General features: G+C 43.2%; 4 protein-coding genes and 1 non-coding gene across 5 annotated transcripts; 3 read left to right on the forward strand and 2 right to left on the reverse strand.

The window, feature by feature from the left end:
• Nucleotides 1–5,334: 5,334 nt before the first annotated feature.
• On the forward strand, nt 5,335–8,208 carry KGD1 (alpha-ketoglutarate dehydrogenase KGD1; the record flags this gene model as incomplete). Its single annotated transcript, XM_018882079.1, has 1 exon — nt 5,335–8,208. The coding sequence occupies one exon, from the start codon at nt 5,335–5,337 to the stop codon at nt 8,206–8,208; it is 2,874 nt and encodes a 957-aa protein (XP_018736493.1).
• AWJ20_4972 (uncharacterized protein) lies at nt 7,342–7,941 on the reverse strand (the record flags this gene model as incomplete). The annotated part of the gene is made up of 1 exon (XM_018882080.1): nt 7,342–7,941. One exon carries the CDS (start codon nt 7,939–7,941, stop codon nt 7,342–7,344), a length of 600 nt encoding a protein of 199 aa, XP_018736494.1.
• Nucleotides 8,209–8,837: 629 nt separating the features above from the next.
• Nucleotides 8,838–10,721, reverse strand: AWJ20_4973 (Double-strand-break repair protein rad21-like protein 1; the record flags this gene model as incomplete). The annotated part of the gene is made up of 1 exon (XM_018882081.1): nt 8,838–10,721. The coding sequence occupies one exon, from the start codon at nt 10,719–10,721 to the stop codon at nt 8,838–8,840; it is 1,884 nt and encodes a 627-aa protein (XP_018736495.1).
• Nucleotides 10,722–11,731: 1,010 nt separating this feature from the next.
• AWJ20_4974 lies at nt 11,732–11,804 on the forward strand (the record flags this gene model as incomplete). The annotated part of the gene is made up of 1 exon: nt 11,732–11,804. It is a non-coding gene; the product is annotated as a tRNA-Arg (tRNA).
• Nucleotides 11,805–13,098: 1,294 nt separating this feature from the next.
• Nucleotides 13,099–13,911, forward strand: SCP1 (Scp1p; the record flags this gene model as incomplete). The annotated part of the gene is made up of 1 exon (XM_018882082.1): nt 13,099–13,911. The coding sequence occupies one exon, from the start codon at nt 13,099–13,101 to the stop codon at nt 13,909–13,911; it is 813 nt and encodes a 270-aa protein (XP_018736496.1).
• Nucleotides 13,912–13,950: the final 39 nt, after the last annotated feature.

Genomic DNA, 13,950 nt, shown 5'->3' on the forward strand with positions numbered 1-13,950 from the left:
CTGGTTGTGCTCCGCTTCGCGGAGCGGCTGGGATCGTGGACGGATTTCTGGATCGTGGTTGGTGAAGGCCCCCGTGACCTTCTCTCCCCCCTCTCTGACGCAGGACTGTCAGGCGTGGCGCTTGATGTAGTATAAGAGCGATTATCTTGCCTAAACGGTGTGGATCTGCGTCGTCTGTCTGAGATCTGAGGGACATTGTCTAGTTGAACAACGCTCGAAACGCCCTGGATTGTGCTATAAAAGCCAGTTAATCCCAATGTAAACCCACTGCTTAATTCGGAACTGTTTTTGGAGATAAAAACTCTTGGTTGATTGATTAATTGATTGCTTGATATTCATTTATTGTCTTACATGGGTTTAAACCAGAGACGCTGCTACATTTTTATTTATCATTTTCCTTAATATTATCATTTGTTTGCTGTTGAGTTTGTCAAAATATCTCGAGTACTCATTCATAACCATCGGATTCCTGGAACTTTGGAATATGCCATCTTCAAGTTGTGCTGATCATCTCATGCCATATATAGGTAACCTATATATAGTTAAGGGCATCCTGTCAAAATCACCCATATGGTGAAAATGACTCGAGCGAAGCGAGAGGACCAATGGGATCTGGGTTAAAGCTCCAGCCACCGGAGGCAAAAGAAAACTTATTCCCCTATGCCCACAAGAACAGTCATAGTAATTGCGTGTCAGCCACTATTGACTGAATGATCATTCCTGGTTTATGTCTGAGTTTGTATCGTGGAGTTTGAATAGTACGAATTCTGGAGTTTATTATTGGTGTCATCACACTTACTACTGGCGTCTTAAGATGATGCAAACAGGTCCCAAATCTTGTGACACGACTTGTAGATCAGTTTATTGGTGGAAGAATTTTTCTATCGCCAAGGCTTTAAAGGTAAATTCTTATACCAAATAGCACTTACGTGCTATGTCTACCTCTAACAAACAACCTAGAGGTCGGAAATGACGTGTATCTGGATTCACATTCCGGTTGTGTACTTTTTCTGCTCAGAATACCGGTTTCTGTAGCCTCATATTAAACTCTTCACTGGATTTTAGCATTGGAAAAGCTAATGAATAAAAAACCTTAAAAAACAGATAGCCAAGAGCTTTCAATAATAGTCCCAATATTGTAAGACAGCATTATTAGGATCACTTCCAAGTCATAACTGGACAAAATCGTGTGATCGATGATCTGTGCGTCATGTTCAAGTTTCCAGCCGATAGCGCCATTTGTAGTGCCTATACGTAGTATAGACTATCGGTAACTTCTGCTCTTGTGAGCCGAGTTTAACTTGCTAAATAATAACAAATTTGGCAGTAATATCTCGAAACTCTGGCGGCGTCACTTTTCCTGACCCCTGACCTACCAGTGTCCCCATCCTTTCGCCCAACCGCTGTAATTGCAGTGCTACAGCCATCTCGCTGTAACGAGCGAAGCGAGCTACGGGGTCTGGGGCGGAGCCCCAGCCGCCGGAGGCAGGCCAGGCCACCCCGGTCCTCCCAAACATGCATGCATACCCCAGTGATGTCCACTGGTTATCTCGCATATGGCCCAGCCGTTAGGCTGGCCGGCGATGAGATCGTCATCTGGATCCAGAATGAAGAGTAATCCGGTAACTCATCACACTAGCAGTCGTGATACTCTGGTCCTCTTGTGCTCGAGACAACTATGGTGAATGTGTTCATGTGAGACTGTTGAGAATTTGACCTAATCTGGGGACAAATCCAGAGACTTAACAATATTAATGGACACTAATCCTACTAATCCTATGGTTTCCATTACAATTGGTAGACGATCTTCTCTATGATATGCCATGTAACTTCTAACCTCATAGATGGCAGAACATGCCATCTCTGTGCAGTATCTTTTTCTCATATAGCTGATACCTCTGTTTGATGTTAAAACACTGGTACACTATAAATCGTACATGCCCAAAAAAAAATCTTTCTGTATCAGTTTTTATCAACTAAGATGAAGATGCTATCAGGAAAGGATATAAATAGATAAAATATACTGAAATTAGTGAATAATATAGAATGTAAAATATTGAATTGAAGAGTGGCAATGTTGAATAATGCTACGTATTGAATCGGTATCGGCAACAACCCATCTTAAACACCCGATAGCCAGGACAACGGCGCATCCCTCTCAAATGTCGAAATTCTGAATTCTTTGCCATTGATAGCGACGTTGCCATTGTCAATGCCACCAGGTAAAAACAGCAGACAATCAGGTTCGACAAAGTCCTCATTCGGAGAGTAATCTCCGTCAGCAGCATAAAGTATGGCTACCTCAGATTTCAGGATCCTTTAGTTTGTCAACAACAGCCTTGTTAGAAACTTGACCCGGATCGGGCCTCTTAAGTCCCACTACAATCAGGAAAACTCCTGCTGCAATCACGACAATTCCTGCGAGGCACATAGGAACGTCGACCCCTTTTTTCAGTGCCTCATTGTAGGGATACTCGGCAACCTCGGATGCCAAAGCAACGAAGAGGCATTCAAAGAAGCTTATTATTAACAACAATCTCATGTTTCAGTGCTATGGAGAATCAATGTCTGTAGTTGGAATCAATGATGAATAGTGACAAATTAGAATCTACGAAGAGAAATTGCGGCCCTTTTATAAAGAATGGATATGCTCCAGCCAGAACGAGATATAGAGTAAAAACGATCATGGATATTATTTAACTTTGAGGGGTGAAAATACGCCCTTACCATTCTACACCGGGGAGCCGAAAATATTTCCTGCTTGAGCAGCACTTTTAGGATGTCCCTGTGTTTTAGGTAGAGAAGGCGGCCTGTTTGATGGATCTGGCGATTAAAAGAGATGGCTACTTTACCTCCTACCTACCCAAAACACTGGGACATCCTAAAATGCTGCTCATCGGATGCTCAATTTGGATGTGGGGCACCTGATGAAAGCGCGACCGATATTTTTAGATGCATGGCGCCAGTTATTCAATACCTCGGAATACAACGGGGTTATCACTATCACTATGCATGCAGTTCAATCTTGTCAATATTGATTCCAGTAATAAATGCAGCAGCTTGTTATTTCAGCAATAAACATTCTAGCATCAGCCTCTTCCATCTTTGGGATTAATGACTCCAAGAATAGGTATTTCCTCCAGTTTACCTTGGACTCATATTTAATTTTTCGTTGAACAGAATCTTCTTTTGATATTAGCTTCGAGTAACGATTTCATCCCCTTCTTTTTGTTCGAAAATCATGATGAAAGGTTACATGCGTCTAATGAATTTTACAATGCTTTCTTAAGAGGAGCAACCATTTTAATGAATATCTCAGAATTAATTTAAGTTTTGAACAGGGCTCATGATCTCTAGGGGCGTAAAACCGGTCCTCTACCATGGCAGATGGCATATCAGTTAGCTACAATAGAAGTCACGTGCCAATCTTCTCCCTAGGATTACAGCTGTACACTCCTGTCCCTGTCCCTGCGTTTGCAGAACCCGCTGATCTTTTCCAACGAGAGAAAACCGTTTGATCTTGCATTTTAGCATTCATCTCATGATTAGTGACTTTTCTTCAAATCGACTAACACACTTTCTTCCTTTAGCGGACATAAACGATTAAGCCATAAGTCAGCTGTATTCCACACGTCGTTTACAGGGTAGTTACACTCTTCTTGATATGGATTTTAATACATCTTTCGTCAACATAGTAGTCATCTGGATCCAGAATAAAGAGTAATATCCGGTAATTCATCACAGGACATTCTGGCCCAACACTAGCTAAAATGTCGGCTCATCATCGGACTGAGACCGGATCAGGAAAATCCTAAGTCCGGTACGTTGCTATAACGCTGCAATAATGTACATATATGTACAGCCGTGCATGTTTACAGTTACATTTGCGAACATCGCTATTGGTGGTACATGAGGGTTCGGGCATCGGCCCTGGCAATAGCAGTAGCCGGCTGTGAATATCGGAAATACTGGTGCAGACGTTACATTTCCATACATGTTCTTCCATACATGGGTCTAGTTTTTTACAGAAACAAAGTTGTCAAGAGAGGTAAAATGAATTCGGAGCTCCGTCACCCGGACTACCTCGTCGACCCATGACTAATTTAATTCCAGTTACTCTCCTCGTAATCAGAGGATGAAGTTTTGAAGAAAATCGCCAGATGGCTCTAGGATGAGGCCTCAACTGCCAGAGGCAGTCAGAGGTAGAAAACACCCACCTTCCAATCGCATCAAGTCCGTATCGGACGTGGTCTAGGGGACCCGGCAGCGAGAAGCTGCACCGTGTCTCGAAGCCGATGAGCTGGTTATCCAATCGGTTTGCAAGGCCGGACCTGGTCCATGCAAAGTTTTTCAGCCCGGCAGCCGCTCTAGCGCATATCCGTCGTACCCTGACCCGCATCACACAGGGCAATGTCCAAATAAAGCCAAGCAATTCTTTATATATCGCGGACCAGTGTGCACAATAAAATTTAAACCCCACACAGAACGACACAACCGATTTTCGTGGCTTCTTAAGATTCGGTTCGTTTTGTTTGACTCTTTGTTGTTCCTTTCTTAGCAACAGTAAAGAAAAAAATGTTACGCAGAGCATCGAGAGTGCCATTGAGGGCTGCCGTGTTCCGAAGAGGTCTCGGTCTCTCACAAGCTTCCTCTGCTATTGGTCGAAGATGTTATGTAAGTGATGGTTTGATCAGTGTTTGGTGCCAATTGGCTGGCGGTGCATTTGTTTCTAGAGGTTGAGGTTATATCGGCAATCCCGTACGATCCTGTAGTGCTCGCTTTTACGAATGGATAGATTATATTCTTTTAGAATAGGGCTTCCACTTCAAGTTCGATGTGAGATAAGTCGGGGTTGTCGATGGTCATTGGCGAGCTTGTAGGGTATCCGGAAGTGTATTATAGGTTTTGCATTGGTTTCCAGACAATGTTTGTGTTCATACAATAACAAAATTGAGCCAAGCTTGACTTCGTTGCTGAAGCGGATCATGTTTCACTTGGTTTCTGGTTTCTTATTGCTACTTACTGGTGATTTACCATTACAAGTCGCGGTTGGCAAGGGGTGACAGGGAACTGACATTAATTGATATTGACCACAAATGAGTTGCAATAATCAATGATAGTGCCGGATTCTCGAAAGATCTATCCAATGCCGGTCACCCACAAGCTCGCGAAGCGAGCACCACGGGGTCTGGGGCGGAGCCCCAGCTGCCGGAGGCAAACAGGGCATCAGTCGTTCACACGATTCCGCGCCATGTGAGATCAATAACTAACAGAGTGTAGTCGAGCGGTGACGATGTGTTTCTCCAGTCCAACAATGCCAATTATATTGACGAAATGTACTCGGCATGGAGGGAAGATCCTAGCAGCGTCCATGTTTCGTGGCAGTCATATTTCAAGAACATTGAGGGTGGTAAGCCCAGTAGTGAGGCATTCAGTGCCCCTCCTACCATTGTTCCCACTCCTTCAGGTGGTGTAGTTACATTTGCATCATCTGGTGAGAGCAGTGGTGCTGGTAACGGTATTATTGATCACTTGAAGATCCAGCTTTTGGTGCGTGCTTATCAAGTTCGTGGTCATCAAAAGGCCAAGGTCGATCCTCTGGGTATCTCGTTTGGTGCCGACAGTAAAAAAAATAATGTTCCCAAGGAGTTGACTTTAGAACACTATGGATTCACTGAGAAGGATTTAGATAAGAAGATCACTCTTGGACCCGGTATTTTGCCTAGATTTGCTGCTGATGGTGAGTCGCAAAAGTCGCTCCGCCAAATTATTGAGATTTGTGAGAAAATCTACTGCGGCAGCTATGGTGTAGAATATATTCACATTTCCGACCGTTTCAAGTGCGACTGGATTAGAGAGAGAATTGAAATCCCCGTTCCATATAAGTATTCGGTTGATGAGAAGAGAAGAATCCTCGATCGTCTTATCTGGGCCACTTTGTTTGAGTCATTTTTGTCGTCCAAGTTCCCTAATGACAAGAGATTCGGCTTAGAGGGTGCTGAGACCATGGTTCCTGGTATGAAGTCTTTGATTGATAGATCTGTTGATAAGGGTATTGAGGACGTTGTAATTGGTATGCCCCACAGAGGTCGTCTTAACATGTTGAGTAACGTTGTTCGTAAGCCCAACGAGTCTATTTTCAGTGAATTTGCTGGATCCGCTAGTTTTGACGAAGGTTCTGGTGATGTCAAGTACCACTTGGGTATGAACTATAGACGTCCCACTCCTAGTGGTAAGAAGGTCAACCTTTCGTTGGTTGCCAATCCTTCCCACTTGGAAGCTGAGGATCCTGTTGTCCTTGGTCAAACCAGAGCCATTCAACACTACAAGAAGGACGAGGGTACTTATGAGAAGGCTATGGGAGTCTTGTTGCATGGAGATGCTGCTTTCGCTGGTCAAGGTGTTGTTTACGAAACCATTGGTTTCCACTCATTACCTGCCTACTCCACTGGTGGTACTATCCACATCATTATCAACAATCAAATTGGTTTCACTACCGATCCCAGATTCTCGCGTTCTACCCCATATCCATCTGATATTGCCAAGGGTATTGAGGCTCCTATTTTCCACGTCAATGGTGATGATATCGAGGCTGTTACATTTATCTTCAATTTGGCTGCCGACTGGAGAGCCACTTTCAAGTCTGATGTTATCATCGACATTGTCTGTTACAGAAAGTACGGTCACAACGAGACCGATCAACCTTCTTTCACTCAACCTTTGATGTATCAGAAGATTGCCAAAAAGGACACTGCTTTGAACTACTATGTTGAGAAGCTTCTTGCTGAGGGTTCGTTTACCAAGGAAGATATTGAGGAGCACAAGAAGTGGGTCTGGCAATTGTTGGAGGAATCGTTCAGCAAGTCCAAGGACTACACTCCTACCCAAAAGGAATGGGTGTCTTCTGCTTGGGAAGGTTTCAAGACCCCCAAGGAGTTGGCTACTGAGATCCTTCCTCATTTGCCCACTGCTATTGACGAGGCTACTGTCAAGGAGGTTGGAAAGATTGTTTCTACCGTTCCTGAAGACTTCAACCTTCACCGTAACCTCAAGCGTATTCTTAACACTCGTCTTAAGAGCATTGAAGAGGGTAAGAACATCGACTGGTCGACTGGTGAGGCTCTTGCCTTTGGTTCTCTTGTCAAGGAAGGATACCATGTCCGTTTGTCTGGTCAAGATGTTGAGAGAGGTACCTTCTCTCAAAGACACGCTGTCTTGCATGATCAAGAGTCTGAGAAGACTTACGTCCCAATCCAAACCGTCGGACCTGATCCTGACAAGTTTGTCATCTCCAACTCGTCATTGTCTGAATACGGTGTCATGGGTTTCGAGTATGGTTACTCATTGACCAGTCCCGATGCTCTTGTTATTTGGGAGGCCCAATTCGGTGATTTCGCCAACACCGCCCAAGTCATTACTGATCAATTTGTGGCTGCCGGTGAGTCCAAGTGGGCCCAGAGAACTGGTCTTGTTCTGTCTCTTCCTCACGGTTACGACGGTCAAGGACCTGAGCACTCGTCTGCAAGAATTGAACGTTACCTCCAACTTGCCAATGAAGACCCTAGAGTTTTCCCATCTCCTGACAAGCTTGAACGTCAACACCAAGACTGTAACATGCAGATTGCCTACCCCTCTACTCCTGCCAACTTGTTCCACTTGTTGAGAAGACAAATGCACAGAGCTTTCAGAAAGCCTCTTGTCTTGACATTCTCTAAGTCGTTGTTGCGTCATCCTTTGGCCCGTTCCTCCATTGAGGACTTCACTGGTGACTCGCACTTCCAATGGGTTATTGAAGATGCTGAACACGGTGTTTCTATTAACTCCAAGGAGGAAACGAAACGTCTTGTTTTGTGTTCTGGTCAAGTCTTCACTGCTTTGCACAAGGCCCGTGAGACAAATGGCATCAAGGATACTGCTTTCGTCAAGATCGAGCAGTTCCATCCTTTCCCATTTGCTCAAATTAAGGACGTCCTTGATTCATACCCTAACGTTGAGGACATTGTCTGGTGTCAAGAAGAGCCTCTCAACGCCGGTGCCTGGAGTTTCGTCAGCCCTCGTTTTGCCACTACATTTGCTGAGACAGAGCACCATAAGAACGCTACCTTGAGATATGCTGGTAGACCCCCATCTGCCAGTGTTGCTGCCGGTACCAAGAAGGCCCATTTGGCTGAAGAAGAGGCCTTCATCAAGGATGCCTTGAACCTTTAATTATTTTAGTTTTTATTTACCTCAATCATAGTATATAGTGTATACAATAAATTGTTCTACAATTAATATCTCTAACATGTCGCCTGGTCCAATATGGAAGTAAGTTCTAGCAAAATATGACTACCACCCCTCACACAAGCTGTTTCAGTTTTCGCGCCCAGAATTCCTGCCGCGACGTTGGTCTGCCTCCGGCGGCTGGGGCTCCGCCCCAGACCCTGGTTGTGCTCCGCTTCGCGGAGCGATTGGGATTGCGGGCGGGCTTTTTAAAACTGTAGTTGGTGAGCAGAACTCCCCGTTGACTTCCTCTCATCCTCTTCTCATGATTCATAGAATGGTTTCTAATCAATCATGATGCCAAGTTGAAGAACCAACCTATGATCTGTAGTTGTGATTTACAAAACCGGATCATATTTTCCAGATATTCCCAAAAATAATGATGGAGTAAAATAACTGGTATCAGTCTATCAAATCCCGGTCGTTGTTCTGTTATTATTATCAATACCCTGGTGGGCAGAAGAGCAAAGTAGAAACAAAATTAATAAATAAACCATAATTATTAAAACTATAAAGAATAAAACAAAAGAACAATATCATCCAGTCATAAAGAGCATGTTAACACTCGCAAACATCTATACAGCTATTCCAGCAGGTAGAGAGGCAGTTGCATCTTCTTGCTGTTCAGGCTCATCCCAAATGGGGTTGTGAAGCTTCGGCTTAGCTGAAATATTAAAGTCACCAAAAGCGGCCGGTTGGTCAATACTAATTGCATCCTTGGTGGCCAGAACCAACATTTCAAAAAACATTTTGACCTTGTCAGACTTGCGTCCTCCCTCTGACAATTCAGAAAAACTTATCGACTCCTCAAACTCTAAACCTTGGCGTAGTTTTTGAGCAGCTATGATTGTATTTCTTGAAACACCTCTGTTGTTGGATTGAGATGATTGTGGCTGTTGATTCTCTTCACCATTTTCAGGTTGAGTTGATGGACCAAAGAAACTCGTTCCAAAAAAGTCCTCTTCCTCTTCCTCTTCAAGATCTAGGTTATAAAGAGGTTCAGAAACAATCGGGAACCCATCTTCATCGTCTAGCACTAGCTCAGCTCTATTACCCTCTTCATCAACCCTCAGTGCCTTTTGATTGGGACCTTCTTCTTCATCTTCATCACCACCGGGGACAATTGACATGCCAAAGTCATTCTCAAAGTCTATTTGTTGAAGGGTGGCATCTCCTTCTTCGGCTCGGCCAGACTCCATATCAGCCTTCTTCTTGAGAAGTTCAGCAATGCTGCGGATATCCAGCAATGGGTTCGAGTACTGGTTGAATACGCTGTCCAACAGCTGGTTATGGTTGTCGGAAAGACACAGCAATCCATAAGCAATAGAGTTATTGGGCAAGACGGGGTGATCCGTAAGAATAGACTCAATAGCTTCATCTCTATCAGCTTGAGATTGACTGGCTTGTACTCTAGAGTCAGCTCGTGGTCCCACTATAGTGGTAGTCTGATCACGGAGCGCACGTTTACGTTTAGGATTAACGTCTCCTAGCAATGCCGCAGTGGCAACTGATTTGGAGTTGGCATTGTCCTCGACGCCTATATCAATCATTTCATCTAGTTCATTACCAGTAGGGGTGGCAGGGTTGTTGATTCCTGGAGAATTGGCGCTAACATTTCCAAATCCTTCTTCCTCATCTGGGATCATTGGAGGCATTTCGCCATCATCGTCATCGGCACCAAGATTAAAACTAGGCAGTTCCTCTTCACCTCGGCCAATCTCAATTTCCTTGTCTAAATCTAAATCTAAATCAAGATTCAACTCGTTCTCATCGTCATCGTCTGCCAGGATTCGAGTATTTTGCTCATCTTCATCTTCATCCTCATCGAGACCACCTCTTCTTCTACCAATTTCAATAGATTGATCAAAAGTATCGGCAACCTCCTGTGTGAATTGTGATGGGGCCGAGTTAAAGTCGTCGTCTCTAAATCTATTGGTATTTCCTGGTCCATTGTGAGTGCCGCTGGCCTGACTTAAGATATCACCACTTAGTTCCATAGGAAAAGCAGGTAGCAAGTCAGTGAAGTCTGTTAAAGTGTTTTGTAGCAGACTACGGCTCTCCCCACTAGCATTGTTTTGAATAATAACAGCGGTCCTACTTCTCTGACGGTTTCTAGTAATGCCGTTATCTTCAGGAAGAAGAGAAAGAATGTCCGTTGACCCTGGAAGATTTACATTGCCAGGTTTGAACGCCGCTTTCAGTTCTGAGAACGCGACTGTACAGTCTGTTTCAAGATTCTTAACCTTGGTGTTATAAATTCTACTGACTCCAAGCAATAGCTGACCTTCCAGTCTCAAGGCAAAGGTACCTCCTTCATTATCTCTAATAATTCTTACCGACTTTAGGATATCGGTACTATTAATTTCTCGCCGGGTTAACTTCTTATCCAAACTACCCACCAGCCAGACATGTGCTAAAGGAGACCCTTGTTTGGTTAATGAAGTCTCTGAGTAAATCATTATCAAGCTGAACGATGAAAAAAATTACGCGTCTGCTGAATTACGGCAACTGAAGTCGTGAATTCTCTCTGTTCCTTGTTTAAATACTAAATCAATCTGATGTTTTTTAATGAATAATGACTTCAATATACAAGGTGAACACTGGCAAGTTTCAAAATATCCAAAAAATACTGTAAATTCAGCAGTCAAAATTAGAATACTCGTAACGTTCTGCAAGAAATGATATTTCAATGTTTTGCAGTTGCCAATATAATAAGAAGGCTGGATGGGCGCGCCACGCGCATTTACTGACAGGCGTGTGGCTGGCTATGGTTCAAAGTCTCACTGCCAAGGTAGTGGGATAAGGGGAACATTTTGACTGTGCCTATAGCCCATTCTTCTTAGTTATCAGCAATAATTTTTACAAAATTCATTATAAATAGAAAGCTTTACAACAGTATTAATTAAAATTCTTGAAAATATTTTGTATTTATTTATTAAGCGGCCTTTTAAACTGAGTCGCTACAATTCCTGAAAAAACGATAGGCTTTGCGTCATGCACGTTGTTATATGCATGTAATTCCTTAACCACAAGTAATCAATAGTGGAATGAGAAATGAGAATTAACGTTTGACAGAAGGAACAAATATATTAAAAGGATACATTGAGACAAGACATAGAAAAGTACTAGAATAGACAAGGTAATACTAGTGTTTTTGAGTGAATAGATAGGGTGATGATTATTTCCAGAGAGAACAAACCATGTAAGAATCAGGATCCAAGTAAAGGTCCGGTTACGGGGATACTAGGAATACGGAGGTCGAGAGAGGACCTTTAAAGGATTCTGATATAATTACTAATTTTATTCACAAGACTATTTGTTACTTTTCTAAGATCATGTTACGCGTCGCGTCAGGATGTTTATACACGGTGTTCTGTGAAACCCGGTGGGTGACCATACCGCGGTGACCCGTCGGTTAGTTGGAGGAGTGAGACTCCTCAGCTGTCGCATTTCTTACAAACCAACACCGTTCCACGTGGCCTAATTGGCAAGGCGTCTGACTACGAATCAGGAGATTGCAGGTTCAAGCCCTGTCGTGGAAGTTCTTAGTAGGTTAATTTCCTACGAAATATTTTTTTTCTTTTTGTCATTTTCATGAAACTATTGAATAGTAATAGAAAGTAGTCTTTTTGTATTGTTGCTTCCTGACATAGAAGACCGCAAAACAAGCTTTTTGCTCAATTTCAATCCCGTCGGCATGAGGGGTCTGGCAGCAGATTTCTGGAGGACGGTGACAATAGAAAAGTGGGAGGAGAGCTTTATAATATTAGAGACAGCTGATCTAAAAAAAAGCTCTGAATATTAGATCCGGTTTTCTATAGCTAGAATGGAGGTTAATAAGCCGGTTAGGTGAGTGAACTCGGGCCATACATAGAGTTGATCAGCGCTGAGCGCTGATCATGATAACGCAGGGAACGGGAACGATCCTTATCGATAAAGTTGACCCTGAGATTAACAATTTAACTCATAGTATTCTTCTGTACGAGATACATCCATTTTGTTTATCTTGGATGGATAAAGATATGAGTGGGAAAATTCTACTCATGGTGTAGATATCAATAGGTCGCTCTCTTTCAACTGCCCGCACGAACCCACAAACATGGATCTTACCTTGAGTGCCTCGCGGTACCATTATATTACAAGTGATAGTTCTTTTGTATCTATTATTTTAACTATGTTACGATTGGTCTCGTATATCGAAAGCTTCTTAAAATCTGGCAGCTATTCTACCTTTTAGCGCCTGTGAAGTGCACTTGAGAACAGCAGTCGTAATAGAATATAAAGGCCATATTGTCGAAGTCACTACTGGAATATGATGTGAATCTAAAGTTTAAAAAGCGATGTTATAAAGCAAATAATATTTGATATAGGCCCCTTCATGAGCTCTAAATAGCTTATAGGACATACCGTCAAGTCGGAAACATCACGTGACTATCATGTGAAGCCTGATAACAATCCAGTAGTGAAGCTTGGGTGCGTATCGCGAATGAGGTTTACTATATAATACTGGCATCATATAACAAGAACACGACTAATGTCTGACATCTCTGACTCGTCTCACCATGGGAAGTATGATCCTGCAAGCGCTGTCGAAGTTAAGCAATGGATTGAGGATGTAACTGGTGAAGAGTTGCCATCTGACAATCTTATATCTGATCTTAGAGACGGTGTTGCGTTGTGTAAACTAGTGAATATAATATTACCAGGAAGTGCAAAGTACAAGTCATCGTCTATGCCATTTGTGAAAGTGAGTTCATTATTAAAAATACAAAGTTGCCAGCAAGTTCAAGGGCGATTGGTGGTCATCTCCTTTATAGGGGGACTAACGTTATTTAGATGGAGAACATAGCCGCTTTTCTTAAAGCAGCAGAAGTAATTGGAGTACCACACCACGAGCTATTCGAAACAGTGGACTTGTACGAGGAGAGCAATCCAGCACAGGTGCTTATAACTCTTAGATCATTGAGTAGGCATGCTCATTCAAAAAACCCATCTGTACCAGTACTCGGCCCTAAATTACAATCTCCCTCCACAAAACGAAAGGACTTTAATCCCGTGAATATACCGGCCTGGAATACTCGTCAATACGGTTCATTAGAGGGTGCGAGTCAAGGTACAGAAGGTGTGATATTTGGTGGTACAAGGAATATAATTGCACAGCAGAGCAAACCTGCGCCACCTCCTCCAAATATTGTGGTTAATCGAAATGCTAACAGATCCGAAACAACAAAAATTGAAGTCAAGGTGCCTCCTAAGCCGGGTCCGAAGCCAGTTGGACTGTCGTTCAAGAGTGGTGGAGGTAGTAATTCCAGACTAGGGACGGCTCCTCGTGGTCCTCGAGCTTTTGGGTCAAGTGCATCAACACGGGCTTCGGTTTTTGGGGAAGACGAGGAAGATACAACCGATACTCCTGTTTCATTTTCAGGTAAGCATAGAACCGTGTCTTTTGAGGAACGCAAAAGGGTAAATGCTGAACTGGCCGCTCATGGAGCGAAACAACAGTCAGGCACAGACCCTGAAAGCTTGGATCCAAGTACGTACGCGTATGATGAAGTGTACGATACAATACAGGCTCTAAGGCAACAAACAAATGAGTCTGAGAAAGACAAAGGAGAAAGGAAGGTGAGTAGACTTCAGACTACGAGCTGACCTCTCCGCTGTGACTATATTGGGAAAAGAGGTCAGATT

This window comes from Sugiyamaella lignohabitans, chromosome D (genome assembly GCF_001640025.1).
Source record: "Sugiyamaella lignohabitans strain CBS 10342 chromosome D, complete sequence".
Taxonomy (NCBI): Eukaryota; Fungi; Ascomycota; class Dipodascomycetes; order Dipodascales; family Trichomonascaceae; genus Sugiyamaella; species Sugiyamaella lignohabitans.